This window comes from Mixophyes fleayi, chromosome 2 (assembly GCF_038048845.1).
Source record: "Mixophyes fleayi isolate aMixFle1 chromosome 2, aMixFle1.hap1, whole genome shotgun sequence".
Lineage (NCBI taxonomy): Eukaryota > Metazoa > Chordata > Amphibia > Anura > Limnodynastidae > Mixophyes > Mixophyes fleayi.
In genome coordinates, this window is record NC_134403.1 from 334,517,979 (window position 1) to 334,541,688 (window position 23,710).

Genomic DNA, 23,710 nt, shown 5'->3' on the forward strand with positions numbered 1-23,710 from the left:
CCGTACCCCTCTGACCGCATTCCCGCCAACAGCTCGAAGTAGACGTAGAAAACATTCTGAATAGCTTGTCAGGGGTATAGTACAATCTGTAGTACAGTTTATAGGCTGTTTGCTTGACTAGTATGGAGATAAAGCTCTTGGCAATCCCCTCTAAGACCTCCTCCAAGCAAGATTCATCCAGGGAAGGGGCTTTGCGCAACGCCCAGTGCAGGTTAATTTCGTAAGCAAAAAGAAAAATTCCTGGGACCTCATCTCCACACCCGTTATCGTAGCTGTCTGCTGGATCCTCGCTACCAGGGGATTTATAACTAGAACAAATATAAGGTGTGTTAGGGGGCAGCCCTGCCTCTTCCCATTGGAAAGGGTTAGAGGGTCAGATAAGGAGCCGTTAACCAAGACTGGCTGATGAGGAGTTGTACAGTGGAGACACACCCGTCAGGAATTCAGCCAAGAAGCCATATGCCTTCAATGCATGAATCATAAAGTCCCAAGAAATCTAGTCGAATGCCTTATTGGCATCTACAGAGAGCAGTATATCTGGGAGACGTCTATGATTAATAATTTGAAATTGGTCTATCGCCCTGGCTTGGCGGCCTGGAATAAATCCCATCTGATTCTAGTGAACAGTACGCTAGGAACTGTGTGGGGAAACATTGGTAATTTCTAAATGGAATTTGGTATATTTTAGGCATGGTGCAATATACAGGTAGTTATTTTGTTTTACCACGATTGCTGTGTACCCTTTGTTTATCAATGTACTGTAGCTTTCATATCTAGACAACTTGTGTTTAAGAAAGGTTAATAATACTAAATAACTTCAGACATAAGCACATCTAACAAAGGTCGGCAGCAGTGTAACAGAAATTGAAATTGCTTTCCAGTAACAATAGAATTTTACTAACTGTCATAGTGCATCTCATAATAACATGTCTTTTCTTTACCTTAGTACATAGATTCCACTGAGCTAGAACCTTCGACTAAAGCTGAAGATCCCGTAAAATTCCATAAGGCCTGGGAAAAGTTGTGCAAAGCTCAGTAAGTTTTATTTATTGATTAGTAGTATCCAATATTGTGATATGTTTGGATAAGACCTTTTAAGGAGGTCCTGTCTTGTGTGTGATAAAGTCCTTTTTCCATAGTGCCTTTAGCGCTGTTTATAACCAAAGGAATTAAGTCCCCCACTGCTCCCTCTGCGTGGAAGAGAGCGTGAATTGTCTCCCACCATGTATGCAAATGCAGACAGTCATCATACTACCGTGTGGCTTCATCCTACTGTTCCTCTGCGCTACAAGGGAAGGGAGCTATGACGTAAGAGGAAGTTGCCCTAGAGTGAGCATAAGTCTTCACAGCCCACCTTCAGCATTTGCATATCGTGCAGGAAGACATTTTGTCTCACGGGCAGAGGCAGTAATGGGGGATTTCGTTCACATAGTACACAAAGCAATATATAAAAAGGACTTTATTTCAGAAATGATAAAACCTTTATGACTTATTTTAGCACTTTTGTCATGTGTTTGTAAACAGACATTAATGTTGTTTGTTTGTTAGGGTACCAGAGTGAATTTTCTATTGTTTCTATAACAAATAGGATTCTCATTTAGTAGCATTTTTAATTATCAATACAACTTTCTAATACAGGAGGAGCAACCCTCTCTCTCATGTACAAGAAAAATATATAGGAAAAAATAAAATTAAAATTTGAGTTAGAACACCTTCCTCCCCATCCCACTTCTATAGGTGCAAGGGGACACAAGTGCCAGAATCACGCAAATCCACATAGCCACATCTGTGTGCCACCACTTTTCTGGGAACGTGTAGACCGATTTCATGTAACATAGGCAAAGCAAAGTGACATAGTACTCACTCTGCATCAGTGAGCATCTACTAAGCTTTTTCCTTGCCAACTAATAGTGCTGGAAATTGCCCACAAAATGCATCAAGATAGAATATCCCTGCATGTTAGACATTACTTAACTTTGGAACATGTTGTATTTGAAACATGGACTGATAGGACCCACCATACATACATAGCTCAGAAACAGACAACTGTAACGATTTGTGTTTGCTATTAATGAGAATTCTGAGGAAAAGGCAAAACCAAAAATTTAGAAGAAAACCCAACCCCTGCTGTCTGAAAGACGCTGAGTAACACTCATATAGCTGAAATCATGCTTTTCAACACAAGACGAGAAGGGGAAGCAGAAATATGTCTCTTGAAGACGTGCACAAATGGGAATAGAACAGCTGCAAGTGTGTATAAGAGCGGCTTCAAAAGGTACGGAGTGATTGCTCGACTAGGTTAGAAGTAAGAGTTGGCTTCGAAGGTGCCCGTGTTGCTTACTAAAATGTGTATACTTTATTGGAGATCCTTATCAAAACATGTGACAAAGTTGGTGTGCAAGAAGACAACCTCTACGTTTTTCCAAGGCTTGAAGCAACAACCCATGTCAGAGGGTCTGACCAACCATGGCCATTTCACCTCAGCTAAGCTTGAACATGTAGCCACGTGCAAATCTGCAAATATTGAGCTTAAAAATCAACAAGCTAGGTCAAGCTGCCAACTTCATAGGACATGACATCAGAGTACACAAACGGGGAAATTCAATACCCCCGGAATAACGCTTCGTTAAACCTATTACCGTTAATACCGTAAATTTAACCCAAATTTTTTCTCATGGCTCCCTGAACAAAAAACAGTGTTAAAGATTACCGTAGTAACGGTAATTATGCACACTATTACCGTAGTAACGGTAATAGTGCGCAAGCCGCGTTACTTTCGGCACTAACGCGGCCAATTAAATTCCCACCAAAGAGTATTACAGATTGACAGAAAACACTTTACACAGCAAGTTGCAATTTGCCATGGAAAAAGGAATTAATCAATATAAAGGAAAATCTCTCAAAGCGCCAGACATTCTGCAGAGACATTCTACAAAGGGTAATTTTCTTATGTTCTTTCCTTGGGTCTAGTGTGCTGTCAGGCTTTTCATGCAGTTTAATTGCACTACAAAGACATGGATTGTTTAACAATGACCTGTCTTTTTTTTCTTTTTGAAGAGGTAATGTCTAGCAAGGAAGTCTTTCCAAACTCAGATACAGACGCTGAAAACAGTTACCTTCGCAGTTGTGGAAGAACACATGACTGTTTTATATGAGCCCCGCACAAGTGAAAGGCAATGGCAGGCAAGTTTCATTGCTCAAAGTTGCACCAAGTGCCTTAAACTTTGTATATTTTAAGATCACACCCCTGTGGGGTATGATACTTATGTGTATTTTCCCCCAGCAAACTGTGATGATTGTCTGAGGAAAACTACCGACTGTGCTCACACCATTGACAAAGGTTGAGGACAAAGATAAACAAGCTGCTGTTACTAATGAAGTCTCTTGAAAGAGAAGACTGTGACGCATGCAAGCTGGCTGAAGTGGACACTCTGCACAACAGGAGTTGGAAGGACAGTTAGAATAATGTGTATCACTCAATACAGTCAGCAGAGGGAAAATTGTTAAATGAGGGAGAAATTATGGTGATGTACTGTATCATTAACTGTGTTGTGTTTGACCATAAAATCTGATAATTAGCAGACAGAAAAAGTAGTTTGGTTTAGGATTATATTGAAACTCCATCTATAATAAGAGATTGTTTTTTGCACAAATAGAGTTTGTTCTGAGCATACTGAAGGTATTTGGTGGATCATCAAAGATCCCACCCCCTCTTAATATGGTCATTTCAAAGCGCCAAAGGAACAGGCTTTGGGCAATGTGCTACATGAAATGTATTGAAAAGCCTGGAAGAATAGACAATATACTCTATTGTTACAAGCCGTTGGGCTAGCTATGACGGCTCGGGTACCCTTTTGCCTTTGCGTCCTGACTGTTGCCAAGGAAGCCAGGATGTCACTTCTGGTTCTCGCACCATGGCCGTTTCCTAAGTTACTTGGGACTTCTTGCTCGCTTCCGCCCTGGCTGTTGTAATTTTTTTGCACCTTAGTCTTGAAGGAGGTGCTTTATATATAGAGAGAACCAGCCAGAGGACAGCCAATGTGAATCCAACAAGAAGTTATAAAAGCCGGGTCCGAGCATGGCACCCACCAGCGGAGGAACTCCACGCTGCCAGGGAGAGAGAGAGACTGCCAAGAGGGGCAGATTGTTACTCCGAATGTGATTAACTGGTGCGGTGTGTGACAACCTGTGAGTGCATCTAACTCTACGGGAAAGGCAGCTGCTATAGGTGAAGACCTCCTATGTCTGTTCTTAAAGCTTATGACAGTACTGGAAAGCTGTAACACTTATATTGTCCTGAACTAGAAAGGGGGCATGAGCTGGACTTGAGGACATATTTCAGTAAGAAAACATGAAAGTTGGGATGACCTCAACTCAGGAAATGAAGCAGGAGTAATCAATATGCTAGAAATGTGTGGGTCCAGATGTCCCAATTAATCTTTTGTTAAGGTCTGTTCCATTTTCAATAGTCCCTCAAGCAGCCAGATATTCCTGAAGGAAGTGCTTTCAGTACATAGCATCCCAGAAGTGGTATCAGACCAAGGGATTCAGATCACACCCCAATTCTAGAAGGATGTTTATATTGTCCTAAATTTTGAATTCCTGGGTTTTAGTAGAAAGCCACACCTTTATAACTTGAAATACAACAGGCTGATTGTGTTTCTCATCAGCACGGCTGTATCATCGTCTCCTAAACTATGTCCTCCGTAGTGTTTATTGAGTACAATTGATAGTTCATACCATATTAGTGACTGTAGGAATTGAACATCCAGAGGTCAGAGTTGGGTATTCTTGTGGATGATAGCCATGATGGACGCAAAAAAAAGCTAAACTGTGTTGACTGATGCACTTAGATATAGTAGGCAAATTCAGTACAGGAGTTAAGCTAATTGGATTGCTGATAGCTCACAGAGAATCTATAGATTCTGTATCTGATTAACAGTTTCGGTCTGGCCATTCAATTGAGGGTGGTATGCAGTAGAAAGATGGACTTTGATATTTAGAAGCTTAGGCTGGGTACACGCTACAGAAAATGTATCACAATGCAACATCTTTAACGATTTTACCAACGACAGAAAAAAAAAAGTCCCCATCAGCCTGCTGATTCATGTGTACACACTATACACGTTTTGCACGCTTTACCTTCAGATCTGTGCTCATCTGTTATAGCCATCACTGAAAAGATCCTGACTCTGCACACTGCATAGAAATCTATGGAGACTGCCGGTCATGAGTGCATACACAATGCAGGATTGGAACGACATTGTTCCATCGTTGAACAACATTTTAGCCTGGTTTAAAGATCAAATGAAACCATACAATAAGCTTTTAAACAATAATTGTTCATCCTTGCAGTGTACACACTTTTTTCCCTCCCTTTCTCCATAGATAAGGAAGGAAAGGGCCGAATGGGATGAGGCCACGGTTTTTGGGACATGGTCAACATGGGGCGTGATTGCATCACTTTAAACTTGACATATTGGGGAGATTCAATCAGAAAGAAGTACACCAAATGTGTCTGCGGAGTGGTCATGGAGACATCTTTCATGTATATTTAGTGAAATATCTGTTGATTTTTGCTTGCGCCCCATAGAGGTGTGAGCAAAAATGAAAAAATGAGCGGATACTTTTACCGTACTACCAGTAAAAATACGCAGCCGCCATGTCTCTGCCACTATGTATTAAAACAGTGTTGCTCTCACCTCCCTGTTATAGCAGCTTTCACAACTACTGGATTCTTGTATGGATCCTGGAATGTTGGAACCTGTTTGGACAATGTATAGGTTAATAAAATAATGAAAACCGGGCAATAAGTGAACACAGTACATAACACAGATCACGCAGTATATAATACATACATTATAATAAAAAATTACATTTATCACGCCCCCCCTCCCCAAACATAATATTAACCCACCCCCAGGTACATCATTAACCCCCCCAGGTACATCACTAACCCCCCTCGCATACCTACCTAAGCCATGTTGGTCCAGCAGAGTGAGCAATGCAGCTGTAAATTTTTTAATAAATAAAGTTCCATTATTTGCTTTCTCTTCCTCACAATCCATTTATAACCTCCCAGAATTCTCCTGTCATACAGAGTAGAAAGCCCTCACAATATAATAATTTGGGTGTGTGGCCAAATGACAAGTTATATCTATGCCATAATTGGGGAAGGGATATGACTTGGGATGTAACCATGTCAAGTAAGGTCTGAAAATATGACAGATATGCCAAAGAAGTGGCAGACACTACTCCTATGTTTACTCAAAGACTGGATACAATAAAACTTTTTAAAGAATTTACATTCATCTGTTCTAAAGCATAATTAAGCACTAATAATTTGAGATGAGTGTCACTTTTAGAGATGAGTCGCTAAATCTGGCGTTCCATTGATTTAGAAATTCAGCAGAACTACTTTAATACAGTTTCTAGGCAACCAGATGTTGCATTCTGAACCTCGAAAAGTTTTTCAATGGAGGAGTGATTGTCATTTTCGCAGTCTAAACATAACATTGGTGCATTATGCTTGGAGGTTTATATCATTCTGTTACAACAATACTGGAGGTGCTGGCATGATGCAGATAATGAATTAATGGACTTGTTTTTGTATACAGACAAAGTGGATGCATGTTCAATATACCTTGGCAACATATCTGTTTTATTGTGTTCACCAGAAGGCCAGTAAGCCTCCTCATCTATTATGTGTAGGAGGTAGCAGTGCTGCCAGCCATGCAGGGAGAACATTCATTCATTTATGTGTCCATTTGTATTGCTCACAGCCAATTTCACATCCAGTGACTTGATGTTGTTGAATATGAGCTTTAAACTTGAAAATTTGTACTTTACTGTTTTATATATACATACAATGTTTACATGTATTATTACTGCAAAAACCTTTTAAGCTCTTGAGGATTTCATGCATGTCAACTATCATCAACATTTGTATTGTCAACAATATCATCAGCCAAACACTGTCAAACAGCACCAGTCACCTTGGCCCTTTGTGGCCACAGGGGAGATGGAAGCACTGTGACAAGATGGGAATGAGGGAATTCTGGGATTGAACCTCATCTAAAAGGAGAATGTGACCTTATTTGTAAGATTAGTGAAAAACACTTTGCCCATGTGCAAAACTGTGAGGTTTCATTTTGAAGAATGACATTATGTAATTGACATAAACCAGTTGCGATGGTGTATTTAGTGAGATATCGAATATTTGATTTTTGTCCAGGTCCCATCCTGTATTTTGAATCCAGGTGCACTTTTGCAAGAAAGCACATTCCTAGGTGCACTTGTAATAAACATATAAAATACAGTCCACTTGTCTCCTCACTCTCATGATTAATTTGAAGGGATTTGGGGAGTTTATTTGTATTAAAGGCAGCGTAATTATTGTGAAAATTCAGGGTTTTTTTCCTGCCAAATTTACATAAATCCAATTTTTTTTGCATGGACACAGAGGAGGCAATTTGCCAAGTGCAAAGTGACCAAGGCATGGCAGAAGATCCTCTTTGTTGATGTCATACACCTTGATTTGTGCTGGTGCAACTAGTTTTCCACCAAAGAATGTAGGTTTGCAGAGCAAGATGGCAGCATTAGCAAAGGAGCAGAAGTTAGTGACTGATGGGAGGAGTTGGATGAAGTCAGGGCATTGCTTGCTCAGCATATATTTAGATTGTACAGTTTAAAAATGACAATTCATTTTGCAGACTGTACATATGTTATTTCCTTGGTATTTTAACACATGTAGCAGTTTGCTATAAAAACATAAAGCTATTGAGTGACAGCTGGGGTCAGTGAGTAGTAAGACACTCCCTGTCTATTGAACCAGAGATACAAACTATCTATCTATTATATACTATTAAAGGAAAGGAGCAACTTGAACATAAAACTTTCTACCATTCTGTTGTATTGGGATATGGACTGTTTGTATGTTGGAGTCTGTTATGAGGGATAATTATTACCCATATACAATTTATTTAGCAGCGGCGTAGTATAGCAGGGTGTCTGCTATTTTAACAGAATTATTCAATTCCTAGGTTCATTCACTCAATCTTGTTTTCAATTATTTTGCTAATAAAACTTGAGTCATGAAGAAATTCCAATTCACCAATTTATTAAAGTTTGTTTTTGTAATGCATACCATTAAAGTTATAGTTTATTATAACAATTCAGTGAGTGCCCCACTTCACATATTCTTTCTTCTTTTGGTTTAATGTATCTACTTAAATCTCGACATGTCCAAATCTGAGCTCATCATCTCCCCTTGTTGCATTGTCACAACCCCACCTCTTGTCTCCCTTACTGGTGACAACATCTCCTCAGCTTTCCCCTGTCACTCATGCCTGCTGTCTTTTTGTCAGTGGCAGACAGCTTCACTCCACACATCCAGTCCTATTCACTGTCATGTTGTCTCTTTCTTCAAAACATATCCAGAATATGCCCTTGTATCACTCAGAACAATACCAAAATTCTTATCCATTCTTTCATAATCTCCAGCCTTGACTACTGAAATCACCTCCTATCTGGCCTTCACCTGTCTATCACCACACCCGTCCATTCTAAATGCCATGGTGAGCCTAATCTTTGCTATTGCCAGTCCACATTCACCACACCACTCTGCAAGTCTCTACACTGGCACTATAACCTCCAGAATCAAATACAAGCTATTTACCATCACTTACAAAGCCATCACCAACACATCCCCCATATACATACATCTGTCTCCGTCATAAGATACTCATACTCTGTTAGATCTGCCTCTGACCAGGGTCTTGCTTTCCCCAAACCTTCAATCTATCAGTTTATCTCTCCAAACCCACCTCTTCACTAAATCCTATTGTACCCCCACCTGAAACCACTTTATCCCTGCATACTAATAGCTACTGTGCTATGCATCTAGATCCAATTATCTCAGCGTTACCCCTCCCCCTAGATTGTAGAGTTTGGAGTTCTTCCTTAGCCATTTAACTGATTGTGTGTGAGAGCTTTGAGCTGCAGCACGGAGGCACAGTACAGCACTGAACTTATAGTTTGTGCTTACTGTTAATCAGATGCAGCTCAAGCAGATATGTAGATAGCTCTTACAGTGCATTTGTACCTTCAGTTCTTTATTGTCACTTGATTGTATAAACCACATAAAAACGTGCACATGAGAACTGACCCCTGATTAATGGGGTTATATAAATAACAGTGAAAGATTATATTGCCTATCTTGGCATTGGAGGATTGACTATAATGTTAGAGAAAAAACCTAGGCTAACAGGAAGGCACTAATTCAACACAAACTAACTGATCTCTTATTACTGCTAAAGAGGTTTAATTAAATTCCATAATGTTAGTCACTTATTCTCTGTGAAACTGGTAATAGTTTTGTTGCCTGTCTCACTGATATTGAACTGTTTAAGTTTTTGCACTTCATGTACAATTTTCGTGAGAACTAATAACAATTATGTGCGGTATAAAGAGAGGTTCCATTTTCCTATTGTTTGTTTAAAACCATGGCTGTTCACTCAGTTAAGTAAAGTCCCGTTACTTACTAAAATCCTCTGGTCAGGCACCTGTAATCATCTCGGAGGTATTGGTTCTAAGAGTCCAGTGTGTTGGGTCCTTTGGTGCTCAGAGATCACTTTGCTAGCTAGCCATTGTCAGGACCTTGGTGTTTTAAGCAGAAATACTCAGGCAAGGATCTACTTCTGAAGTAGTAGTAATAGTATGGGGGTCAGGTGATAAGTTCTTTTAAAGGAATACTTCAACCATTTGTTTTCTCTGAAGCTCCGTCCCACAACAATTACTAGAACTTAAGGATTCTTATCGCTAGAACCCCTGCTTTTCAGGCATTATATATGCCTCACCATGGTTCCCGAAGCAAAACAGCCAGGAGTTCTTATGCAAGCAGCTCAGTCTATGGTTGTATGATGGAAGGCAATTGGACAAGTTTCAGAGGATGGGAGAACTCACTATCTCCTTAACCACAAGGGTAATGCTAACGCTAGCTGAAAGTGTGAGGAGTTCATGGAGATTAAAAAAGAAATGTAAAAGTCTAAATAGAGAGTCGGATAGAAGCACAGTCCCTGATGTAATCATCTTTTTAATATAACATAATAAACAAACAACAAAAAGAGATTCATAGATTGTAGAGACCAAACATCATATTGCCGTGCAAGGTTCACTCAACAGCTAAAAACAAGTATGTAAGTTGCATGGCAATGTGATATTTGGCCTCTACGTGTAAGGTGCCATTTGTATATTGCATTACATTATAACCGTGGTTGCATCGGAGCCTGTGCTTCTGTCGGCGTTACTTGCACTGATTGTTGCTATGAGAACGGCGGCAGGTGCGCTGACTCATGAAGAGATGATCGCATAGAAGAAATGATGCCTCAAGGACCTTAAGGTGTTACTGTTGGATATAATTCCTGTCTCTACTTTCACTCATTTTTTTTCACCTTGAGAAGTCTCTATTTTTGATTCAGTGAACTTGGGTTATCAATCTTTTTAGCTATTTATGGACGTGCCATGATATTTAATTTCTAAGTGAGCAAAATTTGCTAAAGGTTTCTTTAATCTTCCAACACATTTAATTTTGTTTACAATAAGTGCTGTAGAAGTAACATTATCTCTATGCAGAGTGTCGGTACATTAAACCTACCCCCCACTTGTATGCTTCCATCAAACAGGGAATAATGACAAACTGCAAGCTAATATTTCACACAGTATGTGGGATCTTCTTCCCTCAACTTATTTTCTTTGAAGTCATGTGCAAAGCAGTAGTCAGTCTGCATATGTATATTTCTCACAAAGTGCATAGGATTAGTATGATTTCATACTTTCTTTATTGTACCTAAACAATCAAGGTAGGATCTATGAGTTTCCAATTATTTTAATTCACGATTTTATAAAAGTATTTAGATTGTCGTGTTTTACTGATGAATGTTATAGGTCAGATCATTAACTGCTTCTGAAAAGTGTGCCTACAAAGCAAAAAGCTACTTCTCTAAGTTTTATAGAAACACGTCTTACGTCTTATTAAGGCCTATCTGCTCAACTGATAAATGGAAACCTACTGAGAGAACATGATGCATGCGGTATATAAATGAGCCTGGACCGCAGTAATGATGCGTCTTGAGTGATAAAACTCATTCTCTTAGAGTTTAAGCTGTACTTAGCTTTGTTCATCTGCATTGCCTAAAGCATATCATTATTCAAAGTGAAACCTGTGTTGTTTATGTCTTTCATGCGGTAAATGTTGATCAGTAATACTGTACGAATGGTTTTAGAATTTTCGAAAATACTAAACGTTTTCACCCAGAGGCATTTTCTATTAAACATTCCATTTTGTCTTTCTTCGGAATTTCACAGATTGTATGAGACCTGTAAGCAGATGTGCCTGCATATCTTAGCCAGGATTTGTACTTAATATGTTCTCCTTAGTTAAATACCAGTCAGTCTAATCTGGTAAAGATTAACATGCCTGTTATAGATAAATGTAACAGAAAGTCAAGATGCAATACATGGAATTATAATAAAATGTATTGACCTTACATCTCATTTGTCATTTGCCAAGTGGAGTAGACATGAAAATGATCCACTTAAAAATAATTGAGTAGAATTTAATTCAATTCAAGTTTTATTAGAGGACTTTTCACATATTAAAGGAACAATTTAAGGGTATTTTTTTGTTTTATATTTATGTACAGAGGAGTCTTTTACTCTGGGTATTTGCATTTATTTCAATGAGTGGGGCATACTGTATATATTTATCCATTTTCTGTTATACATCATCATCATTTATTTATATAGCGCCACTAATTCCGCACCGCTGTACAGAGAACTCATTCACATCAGTCCCTGCCCCATTGGAGCTTACAGTCTAAATTCCCTAATATAGACACACACTCACACACAGACACAGACAGACAGGGAGAGACTAGTGTCAATTTTTGATAGCAGCCAATTAATCTACCAGTATGTTTTTGGAGGGTGGGAGGAAACCAGAGCACCCGGAGGAAACCCACGCAAACACAGGGATAACATACACAGATAAGGCCTTGGTCGGGAATCAAACTTGTGACCCCAGCGCTGTGAGGCAGAAGTGCTAACCACTAGGCCACTGTGCTGCCCCAATATGTTATACATAAACATCCATGGGGGTCTATGTATTAACATTTTGCGATGACAATAATTATGCATCGCTACAAATTCGGGGATGCATAATGAAGCATAATAATGTACATCTGTATAAAAATACACTGATAACTAATTACATACTGGGCCTGATTCATTGCCGATTTTGAGCGTAAATCACTCTGCACATGACATACGCCAGTAAACACAGCCCTGTCTGCTTCATCTTCGAACACATAGGACGCTTTCTACAGCCTACGATTTCGGGAGTGAACAGGGTGGGAAAGGGGTGGGTTGCTGTAGTCAATGTACAGTAAGGGCAAGCTTTATCCAGCTCTGGCCATCTCAAAGTAATTTGTTTTTCTGCCGTATCTCTTGCTCCAGCTACAGGGCTAGTCTAATTCCTGATCACTAGTGATGACAGTCTCGTATACATGCTAGAAAAGGCAATGGACGTATCCTGCACTGTCTTGTGCAGAGCAGACCTACACCCAAATTCATCATCGCACTTATCATCAGATCCATTCCTTTTTTGAATTCGGTGGGGTGCAGAGCCGATGTACGCTTGTCTCTAAACAAACTCACATTGCACTCAGAATGTGTGCCTTGGTGAATCAGACCCACTGTGATAAAGTCCTTTGTTAAAAAAAGGCTCCTCAACACCAACACATAACCTTTTTCCCTATTTATTGGTCCCCTAAATCCAAGGGGGGTCCTCTTCTTTCTATGTACTTTGGTCAAAGTTAGGATACACTGCTCTGTATGGATTAGTAGTGCTGAAACCCCATTTGGGAGCAAACTCTTTTAAAGGTATTGAAACCATTGATCCGGGTGTCTACATATCTGCACACGTACGGCAGTGTAGTCAGTGGGTCAGAGCAAGACATTTTCTTATGGCTTGTGGTTTAGACTGCCACTTGTTTGAATAACTGAGGCGTACGAGTACCTGTATCATTGATCCTAATACCCACAATATTTTTACAGCAGTTTGATTTTCTTGCATTCGGCTTAATGCACAGTATGAGCAGATCCTACTATCCTCATATATAGGAGACAAATTTAGGAAGTATGAATTATGTAAAACGACATAATTTCAAACTGGCTCCTATTTGGGCCAAGTACCATCTAAGCCTAAGCAAAAGACCATCCCAGTACACTAACAGGAACAGAACCATATGCTAGAACAAGGAAAGAGCTATGGAAAAAGTATATAAATGGTGCACCGGGCTTGGTATTGGAGCTCAGTAGATCGGAAGAGAAAATACATATGTGATGCAGCAAAAAGGGATATACTTACTGCACTATAAAAGAACTACAATAAAAGGGATAAGCTCATTGCGGCATGGGTATTGGGTATGTGGTACAGCTACAAGTTGAAACAATTTGTTATCTTGTAGTTCCAAAGCTATAAAACTTGTCGTTTTCTGAAATAGTGCAAGATCAGAGGAATTTAGGGACACACTTATCTAAAGTTTTTAAAATTAAATGATAAATATAGTAAGCTGTGTAAATTTTTGTTTTTTTAGCAATGGTTACTGTAACCCAATTTCCTACATATTTTATCTGCTAAAAACAGTCAGTAAGTATAATAAGTGTTATAGTTTTCACTATAATGCAGATATGATAAATAATAAATGAATAAACACCTTGTCTGGCGTATTGTCTAATTTGCTGTTTGTTTTGTACTTAGGGGTATACTGGTTCCTGGTGGGTTTGGTTTACGAGGAACAGAAGGTAAACTGCAAGCTATAACCTGGGCTAGAGAAAGAAAAGTTCCTTTCCTAGGTACGGCAAGTATAAATAGAAAACTATATGGATATCTTCAGCCTAAGTGGAATAAATGGAAGTCGAACCACTGTCACTGAGGTCCCTGGCAATTAACATGGGTGAAAGATGTATTGTGCAGACTTCTCATTAGAAATCAGTTGATAAAATTGAGTGTCTTAGCGGAGAACAGCAATTAAGCCCTGTTTTTGTCCAAACGTAATCTATGAGAAGCCGTTTCAACAATTCATTTCTCTTTATTTCTGAGTTCTCCTCTTGCTGGTAATTAATAATATGTGATTAGAAAGTCTAACTGAAGCATTGCCCTGCACACCAAATAAGACTTACTGACACAACTTCTTAACATAGTATGTCAGAATACTAAGAAATAAAAGTTAAGCATATGTAATATCTATAGAATCATCTATATTTATTAACTGCCAAACAAAGTTAGTTATGTGTAGTGGTTTTTATATCTGCATATGGGTTCGCTTTCACTAACTTATATATTATACTTATAAAGACTTTAAGAATTATAATGTAGTGGAAGGTGCTGCTGCTTGTTTCTACTGTACATACATACAAATCCCAATCGCCCCAATGCACAATCACTAAAAGGGGCAGGGCTTATCAAAAAGTGGGTGTGTCTCCACACAAATGTAGTTGGTTGGGTGGATTAGGGCAGGGCTGTGCTGGGCCCATTGTTTCCTAATTTTGCACTTTGTTTGGAGGCACATACTTGCTAAAAGATGTTACCCCCCTATTATTTTTTGCCTAATTAATAACCTATAAAGTTACATTCTCTTATCAAAATATGCAAGAATATGTACAAATGTTAAACTTTGATTTTAAAAGTCAGATTTCTATGGTTTACATCTTTACATACACAGTCATTTAAACTCTACAGTTAAGTTAAATTTTAATGTAGATATTGTTTTATGTTTCCCTGTGTTTCAGGAGTGTGCTTGGGGATGCAGTTAGCGGTGGTGGAATTTGCACGGAATTGTTTGAACCTGAAAGGTGAGCTATTGTATTACTTTATATAGTGAGAAAACGCAAAAATTCTTAAGTTAAAGACCATGATCTGCATTTTATACAGTGTTATGATGTGTATATAACATTTGGGTGTTACAAGGAAACTGTAATTCAATTATTTTTAACATCTTTCGTGGCTCATGCCAGGTCAGTTTTGAATGGTCTCACAACAGGAGCTGGATCTTTCATCACACATCAGGGATCTAGCTAGGAGAACCCCTGTCTGTCTCAAGCGTATGTATTTGTTTTAACAGGGCAGTAAAGGTACAAGCAAGTTTAAGTAAATAAATATTAATAATAGTAATAAAACAAAATAACAGTGCTGTGCAGTATACAAGCTAGGTGTAGTCAGTAAGTATGTAAATATTTAACTAGGCTGAGGAACTAATATGCAATGCAATAAACTGATAGCATGTAACAGTGATGCAATAACATTGAACCAAGTCCAAGTTTGTTATAGGCCGAACACCGTACAATTTCAGCAACACTACTGCAGTGACCCAGCTTGTTCTAGTGGTCATTAGTTCTTGTGGTGCACATACACTGAACGTTAATAGGTCCTTTTGAAAACTGGTGACCAAAATGGGCTCGTTATTGGTCACTTACAGTTCTTTCGGCACTTTAACAATTGCAACACAAGAACCTGTCCTGATGGGGAGGAATCCACCCTCTCACTCCAAGTTAGATTACATTGATAAGATCAAACACAGTTCACTAAATAGTTGCAAAGGTACCGTGACCGAGTGCTATCATGTGAATGAAATGTCCAGTGAGGGCCCCTCTGGATGCTGCAGACCTCAAGGTGTCTCTAGAGATGAAATCTTTGTAATGTTCAGCTAGTGCACAAATGGGAATGTTATGAATTCCTAAGACACTTAGGAACCATAAATCTCTATTGGCTCGTACTCAGCTGGTCTCTGTTTAATATTGCCTGTAATCCTGCCTGATGTCCTTCACTTCTCTGTCCAGACAGAAGAGAAAGAAAAGCCTCTCTGCTTGGGGATCTATTTGTCCCTACTCATCAGTCCTCCTGGGGCTGATGGGACATGTGGTTTCCCCAGCTGCCAACCACAGGGAATTGTTCTTATGTTTTTTGATGTATTAAAACTACATGGTGATGTTTATTGTTACAGCAATAACAAAAACGATTTAACATCCTACAATAAGGAAACGTAATAGAGGGGGAAATGGACCAGCCTGGGTAATAACATAATAACATGGAATAAAAGAGTATTGAGGGGGTAGGTGTGTAAGATAGAACTATTGCTGTTTGTAACTAACGAGATGTGGTGGGCAGAGTTCATAATTAAAGCATACATCCCAACTGTCCCAGTTTCAGCTGGACAGTCTTTCTTTTTGGTGGATTGAAAGCCGCCTGGTGCTTCAGATGAGCCAGGCATCGCCCTGGGGGACATGGCTCACCCCAACATGACACAGCCATGCCTCAAGCATCGTATTACCACCCCCACCTTTTGGAGGCACTCACACAATGCAGGAGGAATACAGTTACTGTGTTGGTATATATGATTTAATATTTCAGATTTTGTAGAATCTCTCTCTGGAGACAGAAAGGATAGTTGATCATTTCTCTTTAAACATTGTCTTAATAAATATAATAACCATGGAAAGAGACAATAAGAATGATTTACCAACATTAAACATGCAATTTTACAGTGAAACCTTAGCAATCTATCATATATTAGCTTTCATCTGTCTAATGCAAGTTAGACAATTATAGCTAATTGCTGATTGGTTGCTATGGTTTTAGTGCAGATTTGTGCCTTTAAGCAATGTTTACAAATGACGCTAAAGGTATGTTTATTTCCACTAGAACATAGATGTATGATCACAGACAATGTTCCCTCTAGTGTCTAAGCTGTGTGACAGGGCACAACCCTGCATATTGTCTGTGTGCACAGTGATAAGACTTTTCCACAGAGTTTCTGTCCCAGCCACCACATGATTTTGCCTTATAGAAAATATTAAAAGTCATGGACTGCACTATTATCAGTTGCTGCTATTTACTCTTAAAAAGAACCAGATAAACGCTCTCACACAAAGGGTAATCTATATAAAAAATTAAGGGTATCCAGCGCCACTGTTTGTGTTCACATATCCCAATATACACAATAAATGTTGATGGGGATATCAAAAACCAATAATTGTGCTACTTGTAGGGTGGGGGGGGCTCTCGTTCGTGAGCTTACCTTGGACGTCTGCGCTTGTCAGGGGTTTGATAGGGATTGGTGCTGCCGTTACGGATTCTTCGGGTGTTCCGATTTCCGATCTCTTTGTTTCTGTTCTTGGTTTTGCCGTGGCGCAGCCTGTGGATAGAGAAGAGAGGGGGGGGGGGGGGGGGAGAGAAAGAAGGGAGAAGAAGAGAGAAAGAGAGAGAGGGGGGGGGGAGAGGGAGGATGTGTGGGGGTGATGGGGATGTGGTGTGGAGAACACAGAATATCTAGTACCTTACAATATACTTATAGGGCTTCTATTAGTTTATAGCTCTTTTGCTGTTGTGAGTTAATTAGCCCTGTTTGGCGGCCCTAATGGCACTGTATATTGTGGGGGTAAGGTACCTCCTGTGAGGGGTGTGGTTGTATGGATGGGGGGTATTTAGAGAGCTCTTATATGGCTAGAGCTGAATAAAAGAGGCAGTATGTGGTGTGATGGCCTCTAATGTTATAGTCTGTTGCTGTGTGGATGGGATAGGCGTTAGTATACTATGTGTGGTGGTGAGTGGGGATATTTGGTGTAAAGAGAGGTGTTTTGCTTTTGCTGAGGAGCTCTTATAAGAGCATTTGGTATCTTACAGCTGATCTTGTTGTCCTGTGGTTTGAGCGCTGCGGTGAGCGGGTCTTCTTGGCGTTTTTAGCGGCGATGTTGTGGCTGTGGATTTAGACTGGGCTGTTCTTTCCTTTGCTGTAGTCGCCTGTGCAGGACTTCCGGTTTTGGTGGAGCGCAGACTGCGTTCCACTGCGGTTCCTGTTTGTTTCCTTGTGAGCCTTCTTACTCTTTTGTTCCTGGAGCTATTTATGGGAAGTGATTTCCAGGGTGGAGGTGGCTGTTCAAATAGTCGTTTCTTGTAATGTGTGGGGTCCAACGCGTTTCGTCCTTAGACTTCGTCAGGGATGTGTCCTCTTTGTGTGTTGGTGTTTTTATACTGAGAAGTATTCTGGTATTCCTAGGTGGTCTCCCATCAAAGTACTGACCATGACCGGCCCTGCTTAGCTTCCAAGATCAGATGAGATTGGGCTTGTTCAGGGTGTTGTGGCTGTACGTCCACAACACCCTGAACAAGCCCAATCTCATCTGATCTTGGAAGCTAAGCAGGGCCGGTCATGGTCAGTACTTTGATGGGAGACCACCTAGGAATACCAGAATACCTCTCAGTATAAAAACACCAACACGCAAAGAGGACACATCCCTGACGAAGTCTAAGGACGAAACGCGTTGGACCCCCACACATTACAAGAAACGACTATTTGAACAGCCACCTCCACCCTGGAAATCACTTCCCATAAATAGCTCCAGGAACAAAAGAGTAAGAAGGCTCACAAGGAAACAAACAGGAACCGCAGTGGAACGCAGTCTGCGCTCCACCAAAACCGGAAGTCCTGCACAGGCGACTACAGCAAAGGAAAGAACAGCCCAGTCTAAATCCACAGCCACAACATCGCCGCTAAAAACGCCAAGAAGACCCGCTCACCGCAGCGCTCAAACCACAGGACAACAAGATCAGCTGTAAGATACCAAATGCTCTTATAAGAGCTCCTCAGCAAAAGCAAAACACCTCTCTTTACACCAAATATCCCCACTCACCACCACACATAGTATACTAACGCCTATCCCATCCACACAGCAACAGACTATAACATTAGAGGCCATCACACCACATACTGCCTCTTTTATTCAGCTCTAGCCATATAAGAGCTCTCTAAATACCCCCCATCCATACAACCACACCCCTCACAGGAGGTACCTTATCCCCACAATATACAGTGCCATTAGGGCCGCCAAACAGGGCTAATTAACTCACAACAGCAAAAGAGCTATAAACTAATAGAAGCCCTATAAGTATATTGTAAGGTACTAGATATTCTGTGTTCTCCACACCACATCCCCATCACCCCCACACATCCTCCCTCTCCCTCTCTCCCCCCCCCCCTCTCTCTCTTTCTCTCTTCTTCTCCCTTCTTTCTCTCCCCCCCCCCCCCTTCTCTTCAATAATTGTGCTACCTCTCTATTGACCATGTGATAACTAAATAAAAAAATGTGCACATAAAACAAATGTATAAATATCAAAAAATATACTTATATTCGATTGATGAATGCATCCATGTGACACTGTATAATCTTCCACCTCCGTGTTTATACAAAGTGATATATAGCATGTGAAAAAAATGTAAAAATACAACATAGTGTGATATATCGTTTAAACCATAAAAGCACAAAAATATGAAACCATTCCATAAAAATTATTATTAATGTGATTCAATTCATATAATTTGTTCCACCGCAGTATCTCTCTTATGTGGTTCCATTTACAAGACAATCTATTTAAAATTGCCTTCAATGCTCAAGTAGATAAATTCCAGTGTGTTAAGTTAGTTGGTCCTTCATCACACAAACTCCTTTAGTTATAACACTTGCTGGAGGAAAAATTGTAAAAGGCGTAGTATCAGATTACTTGGAATCTTTATCTTCCCTCTTTAATGATGTTGAATATTCATAGAAACAGATATGAGCATGATGTTAAAGAATCCCTGGGGTTTCTGCGCAATCTCTGTTCCTCTGGTTCTTCACATGGTATTAGTGGGGTCCTTCTTGTTCCAGAATTCACAGCCCTTTATACCAACGCGTTTCAACCTCACCAAATAGGTCTTTTTCAAGGATCATGGTTTTAACTTACTTGTCTCTTTACAATTGAAAGTGTCCAGGAAGACCAGAATACGAGGGGAGGGTGCTCATAGCCATGTGTTTTTTGTATATTCATATGCTTCATGGCTTATGGAAGGAAGCAAGTAAATCAGGAGACAAGCACTGGTGGTAGTGAATCAATCTAATTGTAAACAGGAGAATAGGACCGGGGGATGGGAAGATGGGGTCAGCTGTTGTGGTGGGCTGTGAGGCCATAGGGAGACTGTACTTTCCATGGAGGAAGAGCACACATGGGGCTGCGCCGTGCTATGACTCATGATTCTGCAGAGCAGAGGGCTTTTTTAGGGTAGTTGTGTCACCCAGTTCCGAGGTTAAGCTGTTTCATGTGTATTATTCAGTTCTGTAATACTCACACTTTAAATATATTAATTAAAATAATGGTTTTCCTTGCTTTTTAAACATAAATTTTAAATAGATTTACCTACACACTTCTAACCATCTATTGGACCCACATCGATTAAGCTGTCACCCAGTACACGTCATAGAAACTGCGCTCACAAAAGTGGCCAACACTCTCCTCGCTGAATAACAACACACATTCTTTCTCTGTGATCGAACCTGCAAACATTCCATTCTATTGGCATTCAGGATACTGACAGTCATTGTTCTCACGCAGAGTCGAAACTAGCGAGCAGTGGGTCCTGAGTCAGGGAAGCGAGGAGGAGGGAACTGGGGGTAACAGCTTGCTAGTTCCACAAGCAGTGGGCCTCATAATCTAATATGGGCACTCCCATCACACACACATAGGAAAAAGGCAGCAACTCCCAAACAATGTTGCTTTTTACATTAAATTTATAGATACCGCCAAAAAGTTGTCTGCGGCACAAATAGCCCAGCATTTTTCAAGCCCAGTCAGTTGCTTCCTGAGGAGATAGGGAAATGCTTCTTAGGTTTAAAGAATTTTGCCAGTTATCTGTGGTGAATCGTAATGTTTTTTTTATATTCACTTTTACTGTAAAAAGTAAGGTATTTATTCTGAAATAAAAAATGTACTATAACAATTTGAGAAGGAAATAGGAATTAATTAATCACTTATGACAGAACATGTAAAACACATGATTCAATATTAATTTCAAATGAACATTAAATATAAATATGGTGGATATATGATATTTAGACATTTTTTATATTACAATAGGTTATCATTTGTAAAAATAAGTTAGTGAGTTTATGGGCCAGCTAGCAGTCAGTCTATTTGGAGCAGACTGCAGGGGAAAAGTAAGTGTATCTCTTTATATATCTGTATTAACTCCTCCATCACAGATATTTTTACCTTTAAATGACTTTAATTTATTGACTTATAAATGCATTCCTGCAACTTACTAAATACATGGATTTATCATACTAAATTATTTCTGTGTTCGAACCATGTATTTATATGATTCAGCTTTGTCTTGTATCCCAAATAAATCTATATATACATACACCACATGGACAAAAGTATTTGGCCAAACCTGTTAATTATTGAATTGAGGTGTTTCAATCAGACTTGTTGCCAGAGGTGTATAAAATCAAGCCCCTAGCCATGCAGTCTCCATACATTTGTGATTCAAAATGGGTTGTTCTGAAGAGCTCAGTGATTTTAAGCAGGGTACTGTGATAGGATACCACTTGTGCAATAAGATGGTTCGTGAAATTTCATCCCTGCTGGATATTTCACGGTCAACTGTGATATTATTAAAAAGTGTAAGCGTTTATGAACAACAGCAACTCAGCCACGAAGCGGAAGATCACATAAAATCTCAGAGCAGGGTATTTTGTTGTAACAGTTTGGCGAAGGCCCTTTTCTATTCCAACATGACTGTGCCCCAGTGCACAAAGCAAGGATTACAAAGACATGGTTTGATGAGTTCCGTGTTGAAGAACTGGACTGACCCGCACAGAGCCTTGACCTCAACCCCATCGAACACCTTTGGGATGAACTGGAACATAGATTGTGAGTCAGGCCTTCTCGTCCAACATCAGTGCCTGATCTCATAAATGCTCTACATAATGAATGGGCACAAATTCCCACAGAAACACTCCAACATCTTGTGGAAAGCCTTCCAAGAAGAGTGGCGCTGTTATCGCTGCAAAAGGGGGACCATCTCCATATTAAAGTGTATGTATTTGAATACAATGTCATTACAGTCCCTGTTGCTGTAATGGAGAAGCGTCCGAATACTTTTGTCCATATAGTGTATATATATATATATATATATATATATATATATATATATATATATATATATATATATGGAATAGTAAAGTTCCGCCAGACATAACTACATGATTATTTTACTAAAACCTTAAAAATGGTCAATAGAGTGGGTGGAGAGAGCTTTTATATCTGTTACTGTAATACTCTACCCAGTGAGCATCACCTGTATTTACATTAGGGTTAAAGTAAAGCAAAGTTGTATTAAATATAATATAACTATCGAGAAAGTACACAGGAGCTCACAGCATTGCGGAACAGCCATCAGACATCATCATCAATGATTGATACTAGCTTACAGGCATCAGATCCAGCTAACTGCGTGTTCCTGGCAAGCTTCTCACAATCTGCTTTCATAAGCGAGTAGGAAGGTTCAACGGAAGGAACAGAGGGGTAACAGAGAGGACTAGAGACACAGGCTACATAGTAGATAGACCCGAAAAGAAGGGAGAAGCAGAGATATAGGATCCAGGTGATAAGAGGATGTTTCCTCTCGTTAACCCATATTGATAGAGAAATTGTGGTCATAGGGGGTAAATTGCTCTACATCTAATAGTCCTGTCCTGTTGTTACACTTATGGGGACACAATATTTACCCTTCTAGACAGTATGTTGGAAGCTTCAATTCAAAAGGACTCTAGGATCTTCCTCTTGTGTTACCCTCCCCAAAACCTTGGCAAACATTCTAAAAAGTTAACCACCTATTTTTTGGGTTCAGCCAAGAGCGTATTGGCCAGGAATTGGAAAAATCCATTATCTCTTTCAAATGTAGAACTCAAAAATTATACCTGGCAAATTACGGCCATGGAAAAAATCACCTATTACCTTCACGAAAGGGGACATATGTTTGACCTGGATTTGTGCCTACTTTTTTTTTTTTTTTAGGGAAGGCCAAAGTCAGTCTATATATCAGTATAATTATGCACCTTCAGGCTCATGAGGAATTGTGTGCTGGGTTGGGTTGGGTTTGGCGCCAGCTCATAATTTTGTATTACTCTCGTTCGCTATGCCAGGTCACGTGATTACCTGCCTTAAGTGATTCGGTTATTGCCTCTTCTTGTTGTGTTGTTTTATAGGCTGATACCTAGAGCTATTGGAATTTGCTCTCAGCACTTGTGTGACTGTCTTTAATCATTCCATCCAACATGACCCCTGTCTGTCTATGCATTAATAGTGTTTTCTAAGTTTGGAGTGTACATTCCAACACAGTGAGTGTCAGCACAGTTAGCTCATCCAATCTGAACTGAGACTTGAAAGTACCCATTCTTCTAGAACACTATGAAATGGATATTTGTTTGACAAGATACATAAAGACAACAGCTCCTATTGCATAGTTATACTCACCATTTAAATTTGTTTGGAGCACCATTTTATATTTATTCTCACCAAAAAGGTTGTGTGCTATTCAAAAGTTAGAGAGAACATTATTTACAGGTTAACTTACCATGATTGGAGTTTATTAGCAAAAAAGCAAAATCATAATTTGTGTTCCCATAAGACAGTCCAGTACTTTATCAGTCATTGGTAAAGTTTGAGTTCAGAGTCCATCCACCCAAGGGTGTGTTTGCCAAATATGCTGTGTAGCTCTGATGGCTGAACATCCATCAAATCAGTAGGGCGCGTTGGAGGGATAATTCAAAACTTATT

At 39.7% G+C, this 23,710-nt stretch overlaps 1 protein-coding gene across 3 annotated transcripts in view; it reads left to right on the top strand.

Annotated features, from left to right (window-relative positions):
- CTPS2 (CTP synthase 2) overlaps nucleotides 1-23,710 on the top strand; it is a 154,844-nt gene that overhangs the window by 59,508 nt on the left and 71,626 nt on the right. For all 3 annotated transcript variants that reach the window (XM_075196967.1, XM_075196969.1, XM_075196968.1), the window contains 3 exons: nucleotides 947-1,035; nucleotides 13,820-13,914; nucleotides 14,851-14,913. In XM_075196967.1, the coding sequence (XP_075053068.1) occupies nucleotides 947-1,035; nucleotides 13,820-13,914; nucleotides 14,851-14,913 (247 nt within the window). The remainder of the gene's footprint in view (nucleotides 1-946; nucleotides 1,036-13,819; nucleotides 13,915-14,850; nucleotides 14,914-23,710) is intronic.